Source organism: Miniopterus schreibersii, assembly GCF_964146895.1.
Source record: "Miniopterus schreibersii genome assembly, chromosome: 8".
Classification (NCBI taxonomy): Eukaryota; Metazoa; Chordata; class Mammalia; order Chiroptera; family Miniopteridae; genus Miniopterus; species Miniopterus schreibersii.
The window spans coordinates 11371734-11396701 of record NC_138109.1 but is presented as its reverse complement, the minus strand read 5'-3'; the positions used below and the strand labels follow the sequence as shown (position 1 = coordinate 11396701).

At 41.2% G+C, this 24968-nt stretch overlaps 1 protein-coding gene across 8 annotated transcripts in view; it reads right to left on the bottom strand.

Moving 5' to 3' along the window:
* UBR4 (ubiquitin protein ligase E3 component n-recognin 4) overlaps positions 1-24968 on the bottom strand; it is a 118951-nt gene that overhangs the window by 75668 nt on the left and 18315 nt on the right. For all 8 annotated transcript variants that reach the window (XM_081146133.1, XM_081146135.1, XM_081146139.1 and 5 more), the window contains exons 13-37: positions 24802-24939; positions 24228-24345; positions 22899-23086; positions 21808-21967; positions 21620-21705; positions 15889-16058; positions 14380-14662; positions 13607-13742; positions 12598-12677; positions 12009-12137; positions 11150-11332; positions 10882-11004; positions 10565-10794; positions 8600-8721; positions 7951-8048; positions 6592-6749; positions 5660-5869; positions 4694-4795; positions 4282-4382; positions 3837-4035; positions 3044-3232; positions 2566-2629; positions 990-1181; positions 403-473; positions 165-312 (exon numbers count right to left, since the gene is read on the bottom strand). In XM_081146133.1, the coding sequence (XP_081002259.1) occupies positions 165-312; positions 403-473; positions 990-1181; positions 2566-2629; positions 3044-3232; positions 3837-4035; positions 4282-4382; positions 4694-4795; positions 5660-5869; positions 6592-6749; positions 7951-8048; positions 8600-8721; positions 10565-10794; positions 10882-11004; positions 11150-11332; positions 12009-12137; positions 12598-12677; positions 13607-13742; positions 14380-14662; positions 15889-16058; positions 21620-21705; positions 21808-21967; positions 22899-23086; positions 24228-24345; positions 24802-24939 (3678 nt within the window). The remainder of the gene's footprint in view (positions 1-164; positions 313-402; positions 474-989; positions 1182-2565; positions 2630-3043; positions 3233-3836; positions 4036-4281; positions 4383-4693; positions 4796-5659; positions 5870-6591; positions 6750-7950; positions 8049-8599; positions 8722-10564; positions 10795-10881; positions 11005-11149; positions 11333-12008; positions 12138-12597; positions 12678-13606; positions 13743-14379; positions 14663-15888; positions 16059-21619; positions 21706-21807; positions 21968-22898; positions 23087-24227; positions 24346-24801; positions 24940-24968) is intronic.

The window sequence follows — 24968 nt, the reverse complement described above, 5'->3', positions numbered from 1 at the left end:
CTTCTAAGTGAAGTGCTTAAGCCATGATCGGTGACAGAATCAGAATTTACTCCTAGGCCCAGGTCACCATGAAGGTGACATGAGAATTTCCCAGTTTGGCTTAAGCATTCTCATGTCACTAACAAGCCACCCTGTTTAGCCCAGCAAATGTTCCAATCTCTCACCAAACAGCTGCCATCTTCCTTGGCTCCACAGTCACAGAAGAAGGATCCATACTTGGCATAGGAAATCTCGTGATCCTTGTGGCACACCTTGGCACACACTGTGCACACACCCACCCCATCAACCATTTTGCAGGTGTGGCAGTGGTACCTACAAAGAACAAGAGCCAGTGAATGAGCCCAGAAGCCCCGACACCCAAGGCCTGGCAAACCCTCACCTAAAAGGAAGAGCTACTCTTACCAGTGCTGGTTCATGAATTCTTTCTGAGTGATGGTGAAAGTGCAGAGTTTATTGCAAAGAGAATCTTCATCCTTCAAAGATAATAAGTCTTTTAATTAGAAACTTACCCCTCCAAACACCCACAAAAATACAACCTATGTAAACGGTTGACTCATAAATGACATGTAAAACCTGCTCCAATTGGAAATGGCTTGCAATATAAATGTGCTACAATTTCAGGTGAGACGTCAGAGTGCTGTGGTTTAAAAAAAGAGAAATTTTATGCTTTCTCTAACAAGGGAGCTCACACCATTCCCATGAAGAACTCATCCCTGAAACTCCATTTCGGATGCAAAAACTAAGGCATGATAATTGACTCTGGATGAAGAAGGCATATGCTTATTAACAAGAGATTAGGTCCCGACAGTTTGCTCTACAGGCCTGGAGAAACATTCTGGCATTAATAAGCTGGGAGAAAGCAATAAGGACTGTGAAGTTTTGAAGCTCACAGGGGCTGAGAGAGAGGGCCACGGGCTTGTTAGTGTGAGCTCTGCAAGTGCCAGTCAGGAATTACCCTGTGGTTACCTGGGCAGTTACTTGGTACTTACTGAATCCTCAGCTTGGGAGTCTTCCTCTTCCACTGCCAACTCCTCCACCCAGTCTGAGTCCACCTCAATGGCCCGCTCTTCCCCATCCACCGAGAGGTGACTTGGGCCTTGACCGTTACTCTGGCTCAGTGCGTTGGTGACATCAGCCAAGTAAGACATAATATGGCATGTGCACTCCAGGACGACCACATGCTACAAGAGAAGACCACCCCACCATGGAACCTTGGTCGTCCATGTTTCATTATTATGGAAACCATGTTTTCTCAAGCTTTTCCCAATAAAGTCCAATTTCAGAGGATGGTATAAAAGAAAAAAAAAGTGATTTAATTATCCATTTCCCCAACTTTTAGCACAATGACCACATGTAGCTGGTCAATAAATTGTACTGGGCCTGGCCGGCCATGGCTGAGCGGTTGAGCATCAACCTATGATCAAGGAGATCGTGATTCGATTCCCAGTCAGGGAACATGCTCAGGTTGCGGGCTCGATCCCCAGTGGCGGCGTGCAGGAGGCAGCTGATCAATGACTCTCTCATCATTGATGTTTCTATCTCTCTCGTGCGCCCTCTCCCTTCCTCTCTCTGAAATCAATAAAGACATATTTTAAAAAGTAAAAATAAATAAATTGTACTGAATTACTGTGTACTCATTTATTCTTAAGCACAAAGATGAGTCTTTATAAAATCTTATAAAATGAAGTAAAACTGAAATTAGGAAAAGGGGGGAAAATGAAAACAAAACTCACTCAAGGAAAGACTAAATTAAAAGTATGAGTAGGCTCTCACTAGCATTTTTCTACCATTAGCATTTTTTAACCATTAGTGAAAGACATTTAATTACTGGATTTTAAATCAATACAGTAGAGGAGAAACAGCTTCAGGGCGCAACTGAAAAAATGTCCAGCAACCCTTTGCAGGCATTTGTGCTTGCCTGAAAAACCCACAGCCTGGCATCAAAGCCCCAGCTTTCTCAGCTCCTCGCTCTGCACTGACAGTTCAGAGCTGAAAGGACAAGGGTTAGCAGGATAAGAGGGAGAAATGAATGGCGCTGCGGTGGGTCTCAAAGGGCAGTCATTTGTTCTTAGCCACCTATGCCAGGTTCATGAATGGGGGGGGGAATATGCAAGATTTCTTTTTGCATTTCAAATGCTTTTTCTCAGTATAGTGACCTGAACCCTCAGGCAAAGTATACCATCTAGTATCTAGACTGGAGCTGAAGAGGTCGCCCGTCTGTAAGTCACATAACACCTCCTCTCAAGAGCACATAGATCTAGTGCAGGAACAGGGGACAGTTTTCCATAGCACAGCAGTAGCTAAAAATAGCTGAAGTTCACTAAGTTTTAGGAAGGATTCTGGTGGATGCTTATTTGCTACATTATTTCCTTCCAACCACTTCTTGCCTCCCAAAAGGTGCCAAAGGGCACACAGTTAGCAATCACACGTCGCTAGGTTTTTGAGACTGCAGCCTTCTCCTCCGAAGGCTGGCCAGGGACAGAAGCCAATATCAAGGAGAGACTTCTGCCTGACCACAAACACAGAATCACCACCCCGACTGTTGTCACTCCTCACTTTTCTTACCTTTCCGTGCATTACATTGGCATTCAGTTTTTCAACCACATTCTTCTGCGACAGGTATTTCTTGCTATCCCAAAGAAAAAAGGGGGAAGAGAGGCACAGAATCAGACAAACCAAAGGAAGGGAGCAGCGTCATAAATCTTGCATCAATTTGTGGACACTATGAAGCGAAGGCATTCTTAGAAAACTATGCAGGTAATCAGAGGTTTGGGGTGCTCCGTCCTTATCCCTGACACTTAGATACTTTCCCCAAGACTTCTAGGAATCATGAACAGGAAACCCTACTAAGAAAACAGTGAAGATTAAGTCTAAGGTGAAGAGAGTTACTGGCTACTTCAGTCCCCAATAAAATGGCAGAGAGTCAAGTTTCTTTTTTGCTCACTTTGAGCTACAAACAAAATAACCTGCAATTACTTATCCCCTTCTATCTAAGAACAATGTTGTAACCTACAGATGGATTCCTCCAATTTCATCATCTTACCATCTACTTAGCCAGTCCACAGCAGCATTGTGAAGCTGAAGATGGCCAGCACCTTGACCTGCACTGGCCAGGGTGGCCATCACAACCATGAGTTCAGGGAAACCAGTTCCATCACCATTGGCCAGCATCTCTGTTGCCATGGGGATCAGGGTACCCAGAAGCACAGCACACACACCTTCCCCAACTTGGCTGGTAGAAAAGAAACAGCAAACTGGTGAGTAATCAACAGGAATCTGACACCATGTACCTCTAAATGTGTAAGAGTAATTAAAGGAAGTCTTAAATTAAACATTAAATACATGACTATATATACACTTTGGACTTGGGCTCCTACAGCACGAAACTTTCATCTATGTTACAACCAACAAGCCAAATCATTGCAAAAGTTTTCCCAGGAAAAAAAAGAGCTCCAGCCCAGCTGGCATGGCTCAGTGGTTGAGTGTTGACTTATGAACCAGATCACAGTTGACTTATGAACCAGATCACAGTTCGACTCCCAGTCAGGGCACATGCCCAGGTTTCAGGCTCGTTCCCCAGCAGAGGGCGTGTAGGAGGCAGCTGACCCATGACTCGTTCATCATTGATGTTTCTATCCCTCTCCCTTCCTCTCTCTGAAATCATTAAAAACATATTTTTTTAAAAAAGGAGCTCTACTAGATTCCTTGACTCTAGTGAAGGGAGCTATGGAGTCACTGAAGATACTGACCGATGCTTAAAGGAAAGATCTCTGCAAAAGCTCTCCACATATTTCTGGAGTCCTTAGGGCCACATGAAATAAATGCAGTTGTTCTACCTGTTTTCCCGGACAATGTATGTAGTCAGTAACTGCAACAGCTGCCGGTTCTCCTGAATCATATCCAGCTGATCGGAATCTTTGGGGGGTGATGTAGTCATGCGAGTGAGCCACGCCTGGAGACGCACAGGCTCCACGCAAGCCAGCTGTGCCAGAGAGCCACAGAGATGCAGCAGGCTTGGGTTAGGACTCTTCTCAGCTGGGAATAGACCAAGAGGCCAAGGTCAGTGAAGGAGAGTGGGGGGAAAGGAAGCAAGGCACAAACTGTGAGCCAGGAAAGGGAAAGGCTTCAAGCAAGTTTTCAACTTCCTTCAGAACTTTCTCTGAGGGATTTTCTCCACTTGCTAGCGTTTTCATGCTATAGTTACACTCGGGCAGAAGATATGCACAGTATTAGCCAGACATCAAAGTTCCCATAAGAAGATTACTAAAAGCTGTTACTCACTCAGCTGGAAGAGTTTGGTGAAGAATTTCAAAACTCGATTACAGAATTTAGCAGAGAGGTTCTCATTGGCTGTTGCCATCATGATCTGCACAAGTTCTCCACTGGGAGGCAGAAAGGGGAAAAAAGGAGAGAAGCACATTAAGCCACCCATTTCTAATTCTTCACAATCTCCTCTCCACCAGGGGGACTGGCCATTTGTGGGTCAACAACACAAGGTGTTCATGAAATCAATGCCTCATCAACAACCTCAAGGAGTCCACAATTAACCTAAGCCCCCTCCAAGATACTGTTTGCACACCTAAGCAGTCCTAGAAGTATTCTTTGGGAAAGAACGCCTAAGTCAACATAATAGCTCCTTGCTTCCAGGAGGCATTCAAAAAATGTTCACTGAATAAAACAAAACACAGCTCACCTGTCAGAGAAAAATTCCTCCATGGCTTTACGAGCCTGGCTGCTTTCTAGTTGCTTTTCCAAATATTGGAGACATTCCTCCAAGATGGATTCATCCAGTCCACTGAGGATCATAAAGAAAAATTAACTAGCAAAAAGGAGGTCTGTTTCAATCACTAACACTTATTTTTAAAAACCTAAACTCTGTTTTTGACTAAACCTTGAAGGTAATATTCAATTTTGTATAGTCAAAAGCATAAAGCCTGGCACACAGTAAGTACTCAATAAATATTTGATAAATTAAATTGTAATAAAACAAAAAAATTCCTAGAATCTGAGATAACTGCTGTAGTCAATGGCTAAAAGTCCAAAGGTCCATTACTGTTATGGAAGAAAGGGAGGAAGGGAGGGAGGAAAGGGAAGTGGGGGGAAAGGAGCCCCCCTCCCAAAAACTCTGGTCTCTTCAATAACATAAAGTAAGGAAATCCCAGTACTTAAACCTTTTACTTACACAGTTCTCAGTGGGGTAAAACTAAAGCTTACTCAACTATTTCTTTATGGCTCACCCACATCAACATGGCCTAAACTATCAAAGTCAAACAATGCTGTGAAACTACCTAATTCCACTGACCACCCATCTCAGAAACTTCATCATAAAAATATTAGAAATTTTATCAGTTTCTTTGTACACTTATGACATCTAGTACAGCGCTTCATAAGCATCTTTTGAAATATTTCAAGTTTCCAAATCTGAACATTTAAGCCTTCCATATTTTTCATGTTCATTCCTAAGAATTAATCACAAAAGAGGATTCCAAATAACCTTTCACATATGTCCACAAGAACATGAAGTGCACACAAGTACAGAACTTTGTTAAAAAGCACAATAAGCAGCTATCAATTAATGACATAAAGGAGCCTGTGTTGGTACATTTCACTGAGAGTAGCAGGTCACAGGAACCTGGCCGATCTCCTCTATCAGGCTCACCTATTGGGATCCGCATGATTGGCCAGAATGTTGTAACAACCAGTGATCAGCTTTTCATACACACGAGCCAAGAACTCATCAGACTCCGCCGGGCCCAGGATGCGCTCCAGGGAGTTGCTACTGATCTCAGCGACACTCTCAGTGCTCGACTCCAACAGAAGGGGAAGCAGGGTCCGAATTACCTGAGGCGGGTTCATCTCATCAGACCAACTTCAACCGAGAAAATGGAACCAAGTTAGTGAATATACTCCTCCAAAGGGCTGAGGGGGACGGGGGTGAGGGGAAATAGGGCAATTCAATCATTATTGAAGGGAAGGACTTTTATTCTAGCCTTTTTTTCCTTGATAGTTGTTTTTTACATAGATGCAATCACATAATTTCCAATTTTTTCATTGTTATATCAAAAGTAAAACTCATTTCCATATGAAAAATTCATTTATTAAAATAGTAAGATATATTTTATGATACTCAGAAAAGAAAATTAACTAAAACCTAAGCTAGCAACCCATCCCAGATAACTTTTGTAGAAGAACTGCCAGGAATCTGGATCACTTTTAAGGCAATGTGATATAGGACTTCACCCGTGACCTGGGTACAGGAAGACAAAATAACCGCTGCCTGGCCTGCCCTAATCCCCAAATGGCAATGTCTAACTCCCGTTATGATTCTGAAAAAAACATGATTTCAAATACATCTCTGTCACCTTAAAATTTATACCCAAAGCACCTCCAAATGACAGTATGATCTAAAGCCAGCATGCCTTTTCCACAAAATACTGCACAGAGAGGGGAGGAAGTACTCTGCTTCCCTTCAGAACTAAGTTAAAAATCATTCTAGGTGAACGCTCATACTTCTAAAGCAACAGGCTTTCTGCTACAGAAGCATGCACAAAGGCATTATTATGTAGCTAATTTCACATAGCAGGTACTCACACAATAAGATCTCCAGTCAACCTGACCAGTGAGAGGAGGGTGTGCTTCAGGGAAGCAGCGAGGGGCAGACTTTGGCCACAAAGAGTCCCCAGGTGAGCAGCCTGCACAGCACTGATGTAACTCTCTGAAGGGATGGTGTCATTGGCAAATGCATTTCGCTGAATGGAGGCAAAACAAACATGAATGGACAGGCCATCTACCTACCCAGGATAAAATTCTCACATGGGGAAAAAAGAAACCAAGCTGACATAAACTAAGGCCCTGTTGAGGCTTACAGACAATGGCTCTAGCAGGTATACACTACTGTTCATCCTGGGAAGGAAAGCTGGTGGAGCGGAGAAAGCATCTAACAAATTTTAGTTAGTACAAAGTTAATTTAAAATTTTAAAAGTTAAGGTTAAGTTACAGTTTAGTTAGTACAAAGTTAAGATACCCAATATCACTTTCCAAATAATTAGAATATACTACTTTTGACCCTGACCAACTTGGAGGTTAGGGGTGCCGATCTCCCATATAGTCAAAAATCTGCATATAACCACATTCAGGCCTCCACATACACAGGTTCCCAACCCTGAAATTGATCCTTGAATACCACCAGATTGAACTGCACAGGTCAAATGAAAAATCCACCTGTAAGTGGACACGCACATTTCAAACCCACATTGTTCAAGGGTCAACTGTATATTCAACGTGAAAACTGTTGTGTCTAAAAACTGAGAAGGATCTAGATTTTGCAATCTGGGCCTCCATTATAAATCTTAATTATCCTTGTACTATAGCTCCAGGTGATGTAAACCGAAGTCACAGTTACAAAGCAGGGGGAACAAGATTATAATAGTTGGCTTTTCCAAAGAACTGTAATCACAGAATAATCTGTATATAGAGGTAATCTCAGTAAAGAGTACACAAAGTTCAAGTAAACAGAAGCCTAACAGTCTTCTAAAAGCCTAGAGAACCTAAAAGCTATCCCATAAAATTATGACACGAGAAGCATATTTTCTTGACATAACCTAAAATGGAAAGAGTTAACATTTACTGAGAATTCATGCCAGATAATGTGCTAGACCCTTCACATTTAATATACTCAATTTTCACATCCCAGTGTTTAACAGATGAAGAAAACTGAGGTTCGTAGTAACAAAGTGGTTGTCCTATAATATGGTAACACAGACTTCTTAGCAAAAAGACCATATGGGTATCGTTTGCGTAATTCAAAGCTTTGATGAATGATTCAGCCATAGCAAATACAATGGCAGCACAGGAAGGTCTCTTCGTAGCTACTTTCAGCCTGAAGAATAGGAATAGTGCACAGAAGGACTGGTGCTTTGCATCCCTACTCCCGGAAGGCCAGACACTCACCCAGGATCCGATGTTGGGAAATTCATTGGTGTTGATGTTGTTCCAGGACTCACATACCCCCTGCACCGACGATGGCAAATTCTGAACCAGTGCTGGACCTGGCAGCAACAAAAAGAACAAGGAATTATCACAAGAGAGAAAGAATTGGCCACAGCATTTCAAAAGCCAGGCCGAATGCAAGAACAAGCAGTACCACAGCCCAGGCTGTCAAAATAATTATTAATGCAGCTGAGACGGATGATGGATAGCTCCACAGCAGCATTACGTCCAAGAACTAGCTAACTGCTTAACAGCCAACGATCTCAACTGTAAGCTTTTCACTTCCCACCATGACTCACTTTCTAATCTTGCAGGTAAAGCAGACAACTAAAAACATGACGCAAAGTGAGGGCAAGTCATTACAAGTCGAGCTAAAATCACTATTAAATATCTGCTGCCCCTTCTATGAGGAAGCACTGCTTTGACCCCTCTTCTCCTTAAGATAAGCCTTAGGGGAGGAGTGATGAAGAACAGCATTCAAGGAAGTAGTGAAATTTGATTTCTAAAAGTGAGAATATCTGAACATCAAAAGGTTATTTAAAGCCTGAAATTCAGGATAGTACTGATCATACTGGTCATAACCATATTCTGCAACAACACACTCACTTACCCAGTGTGTTCGCCTTGCACCTACTAGAGCCAATAGCTAAAACAGCAGCAAAGCCGTGCAATTTCTCCTGAGAAGGTTTTTCAGTGGATCCCTCTTCATTAAAGTTCTGTAGCAAATAGGCTCTGAAGAAAAAATAGTGGGATATGTGAAAGTTGAAGGAAACTACTTCTATCATAGATAGGAGAAACTAACCCTGGAAAAGTTGGAAAAACCTGTACCTGTTTCCTAATCTATTAAATATGCTGTAGGGGAGAAAAAGGGACATCTGTAATATTTTAAACAATAATAAAATTTAAAAAAATAAAAATTAAATAAAAAAATAAATAAATAAATAAATAAATAAGCTGTAGTTGATAGCTCATGCCCCTTTCTGGTCTCTTAAGAATTCCAATGGGGCCCGGCCGGGCGTGGCTCAGCGGTTGAGCGTCGACCTAGGATCCAGGCGATCAGGGTTCGATTCCCGGTCAGGGCACATACCCGGGTTGTGGGCTCAATCCCCAGTCGGGGGAGTGCAGGAAGCAGCCGATCAATGACTCTCTCATAATTGATGTTTCTATCTCTCTCTCTCCCTCTCCTTTCCTCTCTCTGAAATGAATAAAGACATAAAAAAAAAAAAAAAAAAAAGGCTTCTGCTTTAAAAAAAAAAAAAAAAAAAAGAATTCCAATGGGTAACTGTTTCCCAAAGAATATCACATTCTCTGAAATGCTCCCAAAGCATAATTTAAATATAAATGAGTTCAGGAAACAGTGAATACTGTTATCGACCCTTCTCCCCCTGGCCTTGGAAGATTGGCAATGTATAAAGGCTCTGAGAAGTGTGTATATATGTGCATATGTTTTAAAAACTTTTATCTCTCTCCCCCCCTCCTCTCCTCTCTCTGAAATCAATAAAGATATGTTTTAAATAATAATAAAAATAAAATAAAATAAAATAAAAACTGTTTTATTTACCCAGCAGTTCCCAAACTTACTTGCCCGGAAACATCTAGTAACAGTTCTGTTTAGAAAGTATTGGCCTAATTGGCCAGATTAAAGCCTATAAGCTCCCAGAGGGCAGGGCCGTAGCTTTGCCACTGCTATACCCTAGCACCTAGAAAACCACTTGGCACACAGCAAGTAGTCCTATTTGTTATTCATGTTTATTGCTCATACGTATTTGTTCAAAAATTTGCCTCAGGCAACAATCCTCTCTGTACTGTAAGGCATTTACATTAAAAGACATTGGTTAAGGTTTACAAAGATCCAAGTCCCTGTTGACATAAAAGCCCCATAGGAGCTAAACAGTGAAATCCTCCAGGGACCAGACAAAATAAATGAGCTTAAAGGGGCCCAGGGAGCACGGCTACAAGCGTAGTCACTCCAAGTGCAGCTCTGGTTTGTTACTGACACGTGGGAAGTCAGGCCCAGTTCTGCCAGTACTTCCAACACAAAAAAGGCGAGAAACTTTGATTTGTGAATAATCTCCCTATTTTTATACACTGAAAATGAATTCTAAAATATTTTGACAGCATGAAGAACAAACAAATATACATGGCATGCGATGTACTCTAACTCATTGAGAATTTGTTTCTCTAACTACATACCATAAAATCTAAACAGCTTCATCTTAGTGAAAACAAATGACAGAGCTTAGAAAAACTACATTATCTTTCTTTGTACCTCACAAGTAAAATGCTAGAAAATATTAAAAGGTTTATAAAAATTAAACTTTCTCTTGACTCTTACTGAACTATCTGAAAATTCCCCTCCCTTCATATCAGAGAAGAAAGAAAAGAAAAAGAGAAAAAAAACCTAAGCTGATAAAAACGAAAACCCATAAAATTCTGTCATGGGGATCTGAAGAGTGAACAGTACTTAGAACTACAAAGCTCAATTTTAGGAATTTTCAGAATCCTGAAGAAAGTAAACCACCCAAGGATCTAAACTCTCCCTTTCTGCCACCTCTGGGCAGGCAGCCCCCCACACCTAGTGAATGACGCATAGGTGTCGATGAGCTGCAGTGTGGCCGGGAGGAGGTTCTTGGTGATCTCAGATGACTTGTGAGGATCGGTCTCGGCAGCCATCTTAGAAAAGTGCTCATCCAAAGAGACCTGGACCTTCGAGATAGCAGCATCAAGGGTGTAGATGGACTGCAGACTAGGAATTTCATGGAGCTGCAAGATGGTGGTACAGTCGATGCTACAGAATGATGAGATCTTTAAAAATACCAAGATATCAATGAGTTGTGGCAAAAGGCTGTGGCAAAAGCCAAATTCCATCATATGGATCCAAAACTAGCATACCTGTCGAGCAAAGTATTCCTCCACAATTTCAACATCGTATTTCACTGAGCTGCACTTGGTGGCAGCCAGTTCTAGAAGAGAACTGGCGTGTTCAGCCTTCATTCCCTGTTTGATAAGGTGATCCTATTTGGACAGCAAGAAACAAGCATTCAGAAGGTCAATACAGACAGAGTCTGAAGCTTTTATTACCCTTACATTTAAAAGCTTCCAGCAGCACAGAGACTACAGGATACCCCTTGGCAGCAAGCTCTGTATTCCACTGTGGTACCTTTATCCAGTTGACATAGGAGCTGATCCGGAGGCGAGAAGACCACCGCAGGGTGTGTAAGATGTCACATTCACTCATCTCAGGCGAGTTCATGGCCAGCTGGTTCATGTAAGTCTTTGATGGTGGTAAAATTCCTAGGATCCTCCACAGTATCAAGAAGTAATATTGAAGGGCACAGGCCTCCTGGAAGAAGCAAAAAAAGCAATCACAGAAGTAGCAGCACTGCCTCGAGGTCTCCCTAACAGTGAGAACTGCTCCAAACACAACTCTCAACGCAGAATAGTGTGGAGTCCCAATTTCCAACTGAGATTTGGCTCTCAAGTCTGCTCTCAGGACATGCTAGAGAATATATCTAATAAAGGGGAACATGTGAAAGCACACATACAAATAATTTGCTCCATATCCTGTGCACTTCACAGGCCAAAAAAGCTGTTCTAAGACAACTTTGGCTCCCCAAATAATTTAACAAGTAACCAAAAAAAAGCAGGACATTGTCCTCGGCAGGCCCACAATCAGCTGGCCCTCTCTGAGGCCCGAATTGCTGCTAAGGCTTCCAGACATAGAGACACATTCCTGGGACCACAGGGATCACCCATCAAACACTCACAGGATATGCAATACTTAGGTGGCCATTAACCCTTAAAGTCACATTTTCCCCAATGTTAACAAAAGATGATAAATTTATCTCTAAGATGAACATAACCACCTTAACTACATAGAAATACTGAGGACCAGTCAGTTTTGCAAACAGATATTCAGTGAACTGGTTAGGTCCTAGAAGGGGATTTCTGGTAGAACTGCTACCCAGTTATCAAACAAAGGCCAAACTTCCTAACTAGCCCAGCTCCCTCTGCCTTACCAGAGCGGTTACAGTCTTGTTCTCCTCTCTCCTGACCGTGTCAAGCTGGGACCCAGCTGCAAGCAGGGATGTCAGGGCAGTGTAAAGCTCATCGTAACTGACAAGCTTGGAGAAGAGGACATCACACGCCTAATACCAAGAAAGAAAGAAAATCATTTCTTCTTCTTTTTGGAAATTTTTTTTCCTACTACCTCCACTATCGCTTAACCTAAAGAGTTCATTTAAATTCTGACTGACAATTCCTTATTGCAGCAAGATTCCCACTCAGGGTCCTCACTCAATTTAGCACACAGTGCAGGCTTTAGAATAAGGCAACTACGTTTGTCCATTAAAACGTTGGCATGTGAAAATGCTGAAAGGGTCTTCAGGAACGATGTGTCAGAGGTGTCAACCACCAGGAGGGCATCCCACAGCAGAAGTGGAGCCCAGCAAACAAACCTCAAAATAGCATTTCCTCTTAGAATAAGCTCAAACTTTAACACAGACCAAACTCTCTCATTACATAAAGTCATCCCCTTTCCCCGACAGACTGATTTTGGTGGAAACCATCTGACCCGCACATAAAATGGGGTTTTAAAATTCCTGGTACCACAGAATCGAGTCGGTTCAAATCATCTTCTGAGGCTTCTGGAGACAGGACACAGTAGAATCTGGGTTGTGGCACAGCATCTGAAAAATAATGTGCTTATTAAAGAAGTGCTTTATTCTCGGCTCTGTTTATTAAGTGTAAAATGTAAAAACTAAGAAAACACTTTGGAGCACGGTTTCCCAACCTTGATGCTATTGACATTTTGGGCCAGATAACTGCTGTGGAGGCTGTCCTGTGGATGACAGGATGTTTGGCACCATCTGACTTTCTACCCACTGAATATCAGGAGCACACTCCCAGTTGTGACAACTAAATATGTCTGCAGACACTGCCCAATGTCTCCTTTGCGGGTGGGGGACACAATCACCCCCAGTTGGGAACCACCACTCTAGGAGTTAAGTAACATGCTCTTATGATCAAGCTAATCAACAAAATTGTATCATTGGACTACCTTAAACTTAAATGCTATTTCCCCAATTCCAAAGGGACTAATAAGAGATCCCAATGATAGTAAACTCATATGAACACTTGATGAAAGTTTCCACAAAATACACTTAAAATCTAACAATCTTCAGGATGAGAGCAAACACATACTAAAAATGAACACAAGAGGCATCTCATCAATGGACAACTAGAAACACTAGAAAGAATGTCATGGCTCCCATTATTTTTTGAATATTGACTCTAAAGGAAATTTAGCCTATGAATTAGAATCACATCCTTAAGGGAAATTAAATTTAATCACCCAGAGTGGCAGGAATATACTGCAGTCTATGGCCAGAAAAAAAGAATTCCTAATTTTTGTGTCTCAATGTTTTTTGTTTTAAAATAAATGCTGGATAGGTGAGCATCTATTTCTGAAAATGTTTTAAATCTGTAGGTACTTGCCACCCGTTGGGAGTAGACTAAACTAGTGAGCAAAGATCCTCAAGGAATTTCCAAGCTCCGAATTCAATCCTGCCCATGAGAACCAATGAACCAGTTTCTTATTGACAGTCTTTTTTCTGACCTGATGAAAAATGCTTGGACCAGTTTTCTTCTACTTCTTTGAAACCATGATAGAGGGGGGTGGTCGTCCGGCGGCTGTTGCTGTCTTGGGAGCCACTTGCCCACCCAAAAGGAGGACTGAGCAGATTTTGCTGCACCTTTTAAAACAAATACTCAAAGTAAGAAAGGTACACAGTCACCATGCTGCTTTTCACTCCAGGCATGATGTAGACTAATGCATCAAAGTTTGGGGAACTCACAAACTAAAATAAAATCTTAGACTTTTCTGTGACTTCTTTTGGGAAGTATCTTTTTGCTGGAGTATAAAAGGAATAGTGCTCAGTGGAACATTTTAAGAAATGCTGAGTATAATAATCCTTAACTAGCCCTTCCATCCTCATTCTGGATCCCTACAAAGGAATTCACTGATGCATAAAATTTATCGCTCAACCATCATTCAACCACTAACAGACACTCACTGAGGGCCGATGCTCAGGGCACTGTGCTAGACAAGGCAAGGTTAAGTCAAAGAAGGAAACCTGTGAACAGAGCCTATAATCCAGTTTTAACAAACACAGCAAATCAAGTAACCTACATCTATCGCTTCTGGCTAAACAATGAGTGTGAGGGCACAATCACAAGTCCCAGTGGGCTCCTCCTAAGGCTACTCAAACACCTACCACAACGAACACCCAAAACCTCAATGAACAGGTCACCCTGGTTTGGATCATGGTTACGCGAGAAGAAAACACTCTCAATAGCAGCTAGTAAAGCAAACAGAGCATGTCCACGTACCTGCTCAAACAGATACACAGGGGCTTTGGAGTACTGGTGAAGCAGATAATCGAAGATCAAAAGAAGGCGAGCCAGGATGAGAGGCACAGAGCGCATCTGGGCCTCCATGTTGGCGCTCAACTCCTGGATGATCTGCACAAAAAGGACCAATATGGCCCGCCGGCCTTTCTCGGTGAGGTTGTGGAAAATGAGCAGCAGCAGCTGCAGGTGTTCCACGTTCAGGTCTTCCGTCTCGCTGGGCACCGTCCCCTGCAGGGCATTCTGCTTCATTGTCAACAGAAACCTAACACAGAAAAGGACAGTATGTCCGGTGGGAAATATCAGAACACCCTCCAGAGTGTCACCAGGCCAAGTGCCCGAGGAGAGCTAAACTTCTTAAACCCAGGCACTAAGACAGAAAATGGAGGAAGACAAAAGGCAACTCGGAAAGAAAAGATAAAACTAAATCTTAATTACAAAAGAGCCAGGTTCATCTACAAGAGCCCTTCAGCAATGTCAAGGGCAACCGCAGAGCGTTATTGCCAACCCAAGCCATTTGTGACAATGGAAAAGAAGGTAAAGTCGCAAAAGGTGGTGCCTTTTTTTTTTAAAATTAACAAACCTGGTCAGGTAGAAACAACTATTACTTTTCCCTATGCATTGATTTTAGAGTTTACTTTTTGTTTTGAGAGTTTACAGTACAGGCTAAATCAATGCATGATAATGGTCTAAAATAATTCAAATCTCTGCTATTCAGGTAACTTGTTGAAAAGCTTTCATGCAAATATGGAATAAATGTAGCCAATTGTTTCTACTGCCTTCGGCTATTAGAATAGAGATTTGTATTTTAATAAAGGTTTCCCTCACCAAAGCCCCCCCAACCTCCTGGTCTTTTTGCAAGATTCCACCAGGAAAGATGCAGGGTCTTTGGCATTCGAATGGGTTTATGCTTTCTCAAATCCCGCATTAGTTATTTGATCGCAGAATGGGGTAGAAAAAAGCAAAGCCTTTTAGGAAAACAAACCACTCTGAAGACTTCTAACCGTGTAAACAAAAATGGCAAATATAGGTCCATCTAAAGAGGATTTATTTAGATGTTTAATCTGAGCTTCCTCCAAGTGAAAAAATTCTTTGAAAGTTGTCCAAAAAATCCTGTGAGTCACTCTAAGTGGTTTCACGTTGAAAGCAATATAACCAAAGACAAGTTGGCCTCCCTGTTCCCTCTTTCAAAAAACCAGGTCAGGATAAAATTGGTTACGTTCACGATTCAGGTTCTATCTCATAACTGCAACCAAATCCTTTCTGTGCTGAAGGAAGATTCTGTTTCCAGACCATAGTTTACATACCCCTGTAGTCTTTTAAACAGTATGTTTTTCCCCAACCCCCTCCATCAGAAACACGTTCCTCCACCCGCATCACTTTAAACACTATCAGAGTACCACCCCAGAGGCACAGGTTAACTACAAAGAACTCAAACACACAAAAAAGTAAATAACCTTCTGCACAGGGCTTCTCTTGGCATTTTCTTACCTGTCCCAAACTTTAATGCATTCAGGGACATCGGGGTCACCTTGAGCGGCAGCTTTATGTTGCCAGATGAGCAGGAGGCGTGAAAGTACAGAGAGGCTTTGCGGGTGGATGTACAAGGGCCACGGGCCCTCAGAAAAAGGAGCAACTCCCAGCTGCTGCAGCAGTGTGTTCTGACATGAAAGATATACAAGAGGCCATTAGGCAAAGGAAGCGCGTGAGGCCAAAGGTGACAAATGCTCTCTAATGCCACTTCTTAATATTGGAAGGACTATTTAAACAAGTGAGGATGAAAAACTCAGATTTAGAAGTGGCTTTGAAAAAGATCATTTCATTCAACAAATGACAAAAATATAAAGAAAAAATTACTAATCTAACCCCATTAACAATTATCATTAATTAGTGCCAGAAACAGGGTCCTGAAAAGCAGAAATGCATTGAGACAGCAGAATCAGGTAATATTCCAAATGGATAGAACATGAAAAGTCTGTACTTTCCAAAGAAAACTTGAACAACTGTAATAGCTAACATTTTTTCCTTCATAATCAGTTACATACTGCAAATAACACTCAAAATGGGGAGATCCAACATCTTGTAGGTCCAACAACTCATATTAACAGTATTAGCAGGGAAATTTGCCTGTAAGATGTCAAGGCGTCTAGGATTAACCAGGGCTGTCTGCCTCCAGTTGTGGTATGTCTTTCAAATGAGCTTTACTTTCAGCTCAGTTGTCTAAGCTGCAACTTATCTTCTCAAACACACAAACTGAGCAGAATGCCAATGGAAAAGCAGACAAAAGCCTGCTTTCTCACTTGGCTTCAGAAAACACAACTCATGGTTACCTCAGGACACAGGATAAATTTCTAAGTCTGCCAAATTAAATTATATTTTCATAAAATATCCTAGAGGACCTCATTCCTTGGAAATAATTATTCAAAACATCACAGATATCATGAGTAGTTCACACATACCAGGCAGTTACCGTAGGCTAAGCGCCACACAGTCACACTAAATGCTCAGAGCTGTAACGTTGGGTAGGTAGGTATGTGCTCCACTTTACTGATGAGCGAAACAGCTCAGAGTGGTTTAAGGACAGGACCAAAGCCACAGATTACCAAGTAACAAAGCCAGGTTTACCTCTAAAACCTACATTTTTAATACCTATGCTCAATACAGCTGTAAATGACTTCTCAAACCCTGACTCAAGGAAACAATTAAAAAAAAAAAAAATGCCTGAGCTATATAAAAAATAAACACTGTAGCACTAGTGTAATAAAAAAAAAAATCAGAAAAAAACCTACATGTTCAAGGGACATGCAGCCATAATGGTGGCAGCTATAAAGACCAAGGTAAACATAAAAACATTATATATATATATATATATATATATATATATATATATATATATAAAATTTAAAAAGGCAGAAAACGAGATGTATCAACGTTCTGATTACAACTGTAAAACTATGCAAACTATATAGAGACTAGAAGAAGACACCTGAAAATTAAAATCATGAATTTGGTGAAAGAAGTATGGTTAATATACATATATTCCTTACAATGTTACTTACACAATATTTTTAGGTGAGGTTTTTGTTTGTTTTGTGTCAGTTTTTTGTGTCTTTGTGTCAGTTTTTAGGCCTCAGAGCCATAAGGAATGAATGAGCTAACATTCCTCAGCAACCTGGTTTTTTCCTAACACTTCAATTCCTCTTACCTCTAAGCAAGAGGAACTGACTTTCTAAGACGTGAAACTTAGCCAAAGCAGCAAATCCCTGGCCCGAACCATTCATTCCGAGTACCCTTTTCTCCAGCCCTCTTCAGTGCTGGTGAGGTTTCTGCCTGCCTTCATCTCATCTCTCTTACTATATCCATCCATTTTGACAGTTTCTCATTACTTCAACAATTGCCTCAATAATTCCCAAAGCTGTACTACCAACCTTAATTTTTTAACTCCTGAATTTCAGACTCACATTTCCAACTACTTTCTAGATGTTTTCAGCCCACTGGTACCTCAGAATTTCATCATATTTAAGATGATTTTTCAATAATAGTATGTAATGGTGACAGTTTAAACTAAAAACATTGAAAACCTAGTGTACAATAATTCTTGTATACAATTCTTGTATGCAAAAATATAAAAAATGTCTTCTCATTTGATTGAAAGGGCTATAAAATTCAACCTACCAACAAAGGAAGCAATATAATCACGTAGGAAGCACCTCTGCTAACTGTCTTTAGTGTACTCCTTCGTTAGAGGAAAGCGTCACACGCACTATACGATTTTGTAGTCTACACAACAGCTTCAAGACTGGCCTACCAGAAGTGACTGAAACAAAGTCATGTTGATAAGCTTACACTGACTCGTTTGTTTTTAAAAACAGAGAGAAAATGGCAAATAGTGCCTCATGTAGAACCTAAAGAATCATTCTGAGTAAATGAGTAAATGTGAAATAAGTAATCCGTGAGTAAACATAACCTCTGAGCTGACTTAAATCTAACAGTGAGCAAACTGAGCACTGAGTATCACTTCTCCTACCCCAAGCCAGCTCTCCTTCCTCACTTCCCTATTTCTATGAAAGACAACACATCCTTCTAGTCTCCATTTGGGATTAAAACCCAGGCAGTATCTTAGACTCCTTCCTCCCCATGTCCTTCATCCCATTCAAATAATTTTCCATGGTCCCTACAACAGGTCCCCCATCCACAACATATATCCCTTTTTCTCATAATCCCACACCAATTCATCTTTATTTCTTCAGTGTCTGCAACAGTACCTGGCACATAAAAAATGCACAGTGAATGCTTACTAGTATACTGAATGAATGAACCTACATCACTATAGTAATAACATTACTAAATTATTAGAATTCTATAATACTAAATATAATAATAAATATAGTAATAGTAACAAAGTAATAAAGATAGTAGCTAACGTTTAGTAGGTACTAGCAATAAACTAGTATTAAAAGTACCAGACAATTTTGTGTGTGTGATAAAATAGCATAACATAAAATTTATCATTTTTAAGTGTACAATTCTGTGGCATTAATTTCATACAAATTAGGCAACCATGATCACCACCATCCATCTCTATCCAGCACTTTATCTTCCTCAAATGAAACTCTATAGCCATTAAACACTAACCCCCTCTAATATTGTGATATAGTAAGAAATACACATTTGGTCTTAGTCCCATTCCTGGCACAGAGATCCTAAAACTTTTGTAATTTCCTAAGTGACAGGGGTGAAAGTGTGTTTTGTTAATCATAATAAGCCCGTTTCAGTAATACTTGGGTTTATGCTAAGGTGAGGCCCTACACAGGTCGGCCCTAGATAGCTTCAGGATGGGAGCTGGTTGCCAGAAGAACCATGTGATTAGAGGACTGGCACATTCAGCCCCATCCCCGATGTCCTCTCCGAGGCAGGGCTGGAGTCTAAGCTCATCACCAATGGTCAATGAAGCAGAGCACCAAAGTAAAACCAGACGAAGCCTGCTTTGCCGTTTGGCTTCAGGAGACACAACATCTTAGTGAGACTGCTTATTTGACACATTTGAAAGAGCAGAGGAGCCGTGGCAACCAAGCACATCTCCTCCCGCAGCCTTTCTTCAAAACAGCCTCTTCCCAAGATGTAAGGAGATTTCCATTTCTTCTCTAAGTAGGGAGCAGGCCCGCTGGCCTGACTCAGAACCAGGGTTCTGTACTTCCTAACAGCTGAAGACAATTTTTAAGACCAAGGCACATTTTATGAACCTCCCTTACAGGACACTGTTTGTGTTTTGCAACAAAAGTCAGGCACTTTGGGTAACGCGGCTTGTACATTACTCCAAAGAAACAATATCCAAGGTGGGGATCTCAACAGCAGATAGATTACACTAACTATCCTGCACTTTCTTCCACCACAGCTATGAAATTCGAGGGAAGAATTTAAAGTCCCACGTTTGGAGATGAAATGAAAAGGGAGGTTTGAGGATTTCCTCAGTAGCTATGGGCAATCAGGTTACATGTCGACACAAGGTCCGTAATTATTTTTAAAATGTTAAGAGGACAACATCATTAGAGGAGTCTTAAGAACTATGCTCTGGAGAAAAATATTTCTTCCCCATTATTTGGACAAGTTTAGGCAGGAAAAGACCAAGTCTATGAACTCTGGAACTTCCCTAAATAAAGTCAGATCTGGCAAAGAACTGATAATTTTGGCAGGACACCCTGACCCTATACAGTCTGAGAAGTACTGCCAGCCATATACTAACTGAAGCATTTCCTTCTCTTCATTAGACAGGTCAACAGTTTTTCTACTCAACTTATATTCCCTTTCCTATCTCCCCCAAAAAAGTTTTCATGTAACCGTAGGTAAGTATAAATAGCTTTTATAATTATCTTTTTCAAAAACAAAAGAAAATTTTGAAGAATTTCTTAAATAGGTTGGGATTATGAAAATCAATTTTAACCTCTTGAAATAGCTTCCTAGATTTTGGTCCTTTGGGGACAAGTGCAAGCCCTTGAATTGTGTCTTGATTCTGAGAATCCACTGAAAGAATCTTAAGGGTAATAAAAAATTTTCAGAACAGTAGCACAAGTTATTGGAGAGCTACCAAATTCTATGGGGGGAGGGGAGTGTCACAGTAGCTAGGAATCAGCATTTTAAACAAATTCCCCGGGGATCCTCACGCACACTAAAGATTGAGAACCGCTAACTCTGACAATGTTGAAAGTTATGAAAATATGTTGTTGCCAAAAGTTGAGAGAGAATGTGAATGCACATGCTGCTGACACATTGCTCGTGGGAGTAAAACTTGGTAAAACTACTTAGAAGAGCAGTTTGGCACAAACTGCTTAAGGTCACAAACTCCATAACCTGTCAACTAAACAGGAAATGTACAAAGAAGATCATAGCAACACCTGGAACTGCAATGAAACCTGACACAACCCAAAGGCCTATCAGTGGGAGCAGAGGGGAAATGAATAAACTGGTATGATCACAAAGATAGCGGAACATCATACAGCAGTCAAAACAAGAACTACAAAAATAGGCAAAAATATAGATGGATCTTGGCAATATAGTACTAAATAATATTGTGAAAAAAGAAAGCCTGGGAAGATCGCATAGAGCACGATGTCATTTGCTATAAAAACTAAAGACAATAAAATAACCTTAAAACTTAAGAACCATAAATGTAAAAATAAATATATATATATATGGAACTAATGAAATGAGAAACTTTAGATTTAGAAGTCAGGACATCAGCTACTTCAGTGGGGAGAGAAACTGTAAGAGCCACAAGCCCATGACCAAGATCCCAGACTTCACTGTGGCGGTGGGTTTGCAAGGAGGAGTGCGTCTGAGAGCAGCTACCTCCGGGAATTTGATTCCATTAGAGCACACCTCTAATCTGTATGTCTGAGATTGCTAGGGAACAGCTCCTGTGTCCGCTGGCCATCTGTATGTTTTAATAAACTGCCCTCGCTGATTCTGTCCACTTTCCCAGGATGACGCTCATCGGGGGCTGTCTGCTTTTGAAGTTTTCCTCTCCGTTACGTTCACCGAGTCACACTTTCTTTTCCCTGAGTGGACCCTAATTAAGGCAGAGGAACATACGAGGGTACTGTCTTGGCCCTCTGTCCAGTGTGGGGGTTCCACGGAAACTGCGTTCCTTAGCCACAGAACACTGAGGCCCGCTGAGCACTGGTGGACAGAGCTCTCGGCCTAGCCAGGCACAGTGCACACGAACCTGCAGGGTAGGCGACTGAAGGTCAGAAGTCACCAGAGAGTGGTTGAAGTGATAGAGAGCAGCAGCGAACTCTTCATCTGATGAACCTTGAAGATAAATGGGAAAACCAATCATTCCAGCAGCAACTTGATGCATCGTACCACCCTGCCGAAAGGCCAACTCCACTGAAAAACATCCTGTCTACTGACCCTTGAATCCATCTTTGTCTACCTCCTTAATGATACTGGCCAGGGTGGCCATATGTTGTTCTGAAAGAGATACACTCAGATAGTTTCGGATAAAATTGTTCCGCGAGTTCAGCATAGAAGAGGTGATGAAGTTCAAAATGTTGGAAGCCAGACCTAAGAACTAAAAAGAACAACAACAAAAAAAACAGCTCATATCAGGTTCAGAGGCCCAGAGCCCTTACAAATCCTGAATACAAACAGAAAGTAAAACATGCCCATAGCCCTCATGCAATAAACACAATGAATTTAAAAATCAGATTTTAAATCACCTATAGCGGTTAAGTAATTCTACCAGTTACAAAAAACAGTATGCCAGTTTAGTACAACAGACTTCACAAAACATTGTATGAAGACAGTCCAAACGGGCTGATTCATTTCTTTCTCCTCTGAAGTCCTGTATTCGTCCAGCTCTAGGATGTTACTGATATATTCAATTCTGATGCCTATACTATCATCATAGAATTCCTGGTTCTTTACTTCTCTATCAAAATTAAAGTGAATTACTGTGTAAATGTTTTATGTCCAGATCCTTGACTAGACTACTAAGCTGTATGGATGCAAAGATTGTATCTTACTTGTTTGCTGATACAGCTTACGAACAGGGGCTGACACAGAGTACATCATCTATAAATACTGGTTGGAAAAATCCTTAGCAAGAACTATGTACCAGACTTATGCCAAGAGCTCTTTAATTCTTCATAACATCCTTAGAGGCACTGTGGGAGAGATACAACCACTCCCATATGATAAAAGACAAAACTGAGGAGAGAAGTTCCGATTCTTGACCAAAGTCACAAAACCAGTAAGTGAGAGAAGTAGGATTGAAACTCACGTCTGTCTAACTCCGAAGACTATGTTACTAACCCTCAATCACAGAAACACCACCAAGAGTACAAGTTATTTAATCAAGCATAATCGATACATTTAAGTCCTAAGTAAAAATATCTTTAAATGTTACAGTTACCCATCCTGCAAAATCTTTTAGTTCTAATGATATGCTTTTCACACCTCTTCCCATTTCTCCTTCCCCTTAGCCTCAGAATTCCACTTACCAACTCAGGATCTTTGCGACTGGCCAAAATGTTGCCCTTCTCACCAGGAGCCTGCTTACTGGGGCTTTTAACTCTCGGAGAGCTCTCCAGAGGAGGGGGCGGAGGAGGAGGTGGAGGTGCCACTTTCTCTTTACTGGGGGAGATGGTCTCTTCAAACCATTGCCCCAAAATAGGCTCACTGTCATCATCTGAACAGAGAAAAAGTAACAAACATAACACATTTTTAGAATATTAATATATCTGCTTTAAAAAAAAAAATCTAAGTCAAAAGCAACACAAGAATATCTTGATTGTGGTGGTAGTTACACAACTGCATAAATTTGTCAAAACTCATCTGTTTTTACACCTGAAACTAATTATAATTGAAAACATCTAAACATATACATAAAATGGGAGCATTTTACTTTATGTAAATTATACTCCAATAAAACTGACATATTTTTTCTTTTTCCTTGTTTTCTTTGTTGTAAACTGATTTTTTTTTTTTAAAGGAGCCCAACAAAGGAAGAGAAATAATCTCACTTTATTTTACCAGCAATAAACCAAATATTTTCAAGAGCAAATTTTTACTTGCCTATCAATTGTAAATCCCAAGATAAGAATCATACCTTTCACAATACTGTACATTGATCCCACAAACCTGATTATAGAGAACCTGAGATACTTACCCTTTTCAATCTCTCTCCAGACTGAGGCAGGAGGGAGCGCTAGTTTTGCCCTGTAGTTCACGACAACAGTCGGGAGTTTTTCCCCCTAAGCTTCCCCAAGCCACACATCTATGACAACAATCAAACCAAACACCTCACACACCTCTTGAGTTTCAGTGGGAAAGGTCAGAGCAGAGGTCACAAAATAGGTTAACACAAAAAGAAATATGAACCGAGATGTATTCTGATTTTGGAGGAAAACAAATGAAAAGCAATCTGGGCTTTGCAGTCTTCGACAGCTCAACTTACTCTTAAATAACATGTCACCTTTGAGTACACATAAAATCAACATCTAGACCAGCCGGCGTGGCTCAGCGGTTGAACACTGACCTATGAACCAGGAGGTCACAGTTCAATTCCCGGTCAGGGCACATGCCCGGGTTGCAGGCTCGATCCCCAGGAGGGGGCATGCAGGAGGCAGCTGATCAATAACTCTCACATCTCTCTCTCCCCCCTTCTCCCTTCCTCTCTCTGAAATCAATAAAAACATATTTAAGAAAAAAAAAGATCCAGGCTAAGCAGCTGAAAGGAAATGGTAAACTGGAAACTAGAGGAACCACTGGGGAAACTTCCTGCTGCGCTCTGTAGCTGATCTCCTGGGAGTCAGGAGAGAGGCCTCTACCTTGGCTGCTGTCCTCCTCTGTGCTGCTGAAGTCATCCTCGTAGTAGGTGTTGGAGTCAGTAGAGGCGCTGGCATCACTGCTCATGGAGCCCTTCCTCTGACGCTGCAGGACACATGCCTAGGCAAACAGTGAGATTTGTGTAACTGATGACCACAAAATTGGAGTCACCCTACTTCATCTCACCCACCATTCAGAAAGTTTTCTCTGTGTCTTACTGTTTTTCTAAATCCAAGGAGTAGCTCCTAATAGCTCCCTTCAGGGCTCTCCTGGCTTTACCCTACAAAAGCACTCCAAACCAAGATATGGAAAGGAATTGAAAAAGGAGTGTTTCCATAGTGTCCTATATGTTTTTGTTTCAGCATGCAACTGTCACAAATCAAGTAGCCGTATGTGTCACAATCCTAATAACCAATAGCTGATTCAAATGTTTGGAATAATTTAAGAGTTCCTCTCATCTTTAAAATGATTACCACAAATCTGACGTTTATAAAGGTCACAGTGTACAGTCAATCTCACTCATTTTAAGGTTATATTATAGATCTTCCCAGTTACCCGTGGCATGACCCCACCCACCTTCCTGTAGGAAGTTGAGAGTAATGTCAATAGCAAGTTCGTCAGTGGGACAGAGTCAATCAGCCGTTGAATCCTCTGTATGGAGGTGCTCTGAGCCATAATGCTCAGGACCGCAGGGGGGCCATCTGTCTCCCAACCCTGAAGGTAAACATCAAAAGAGAATTAAT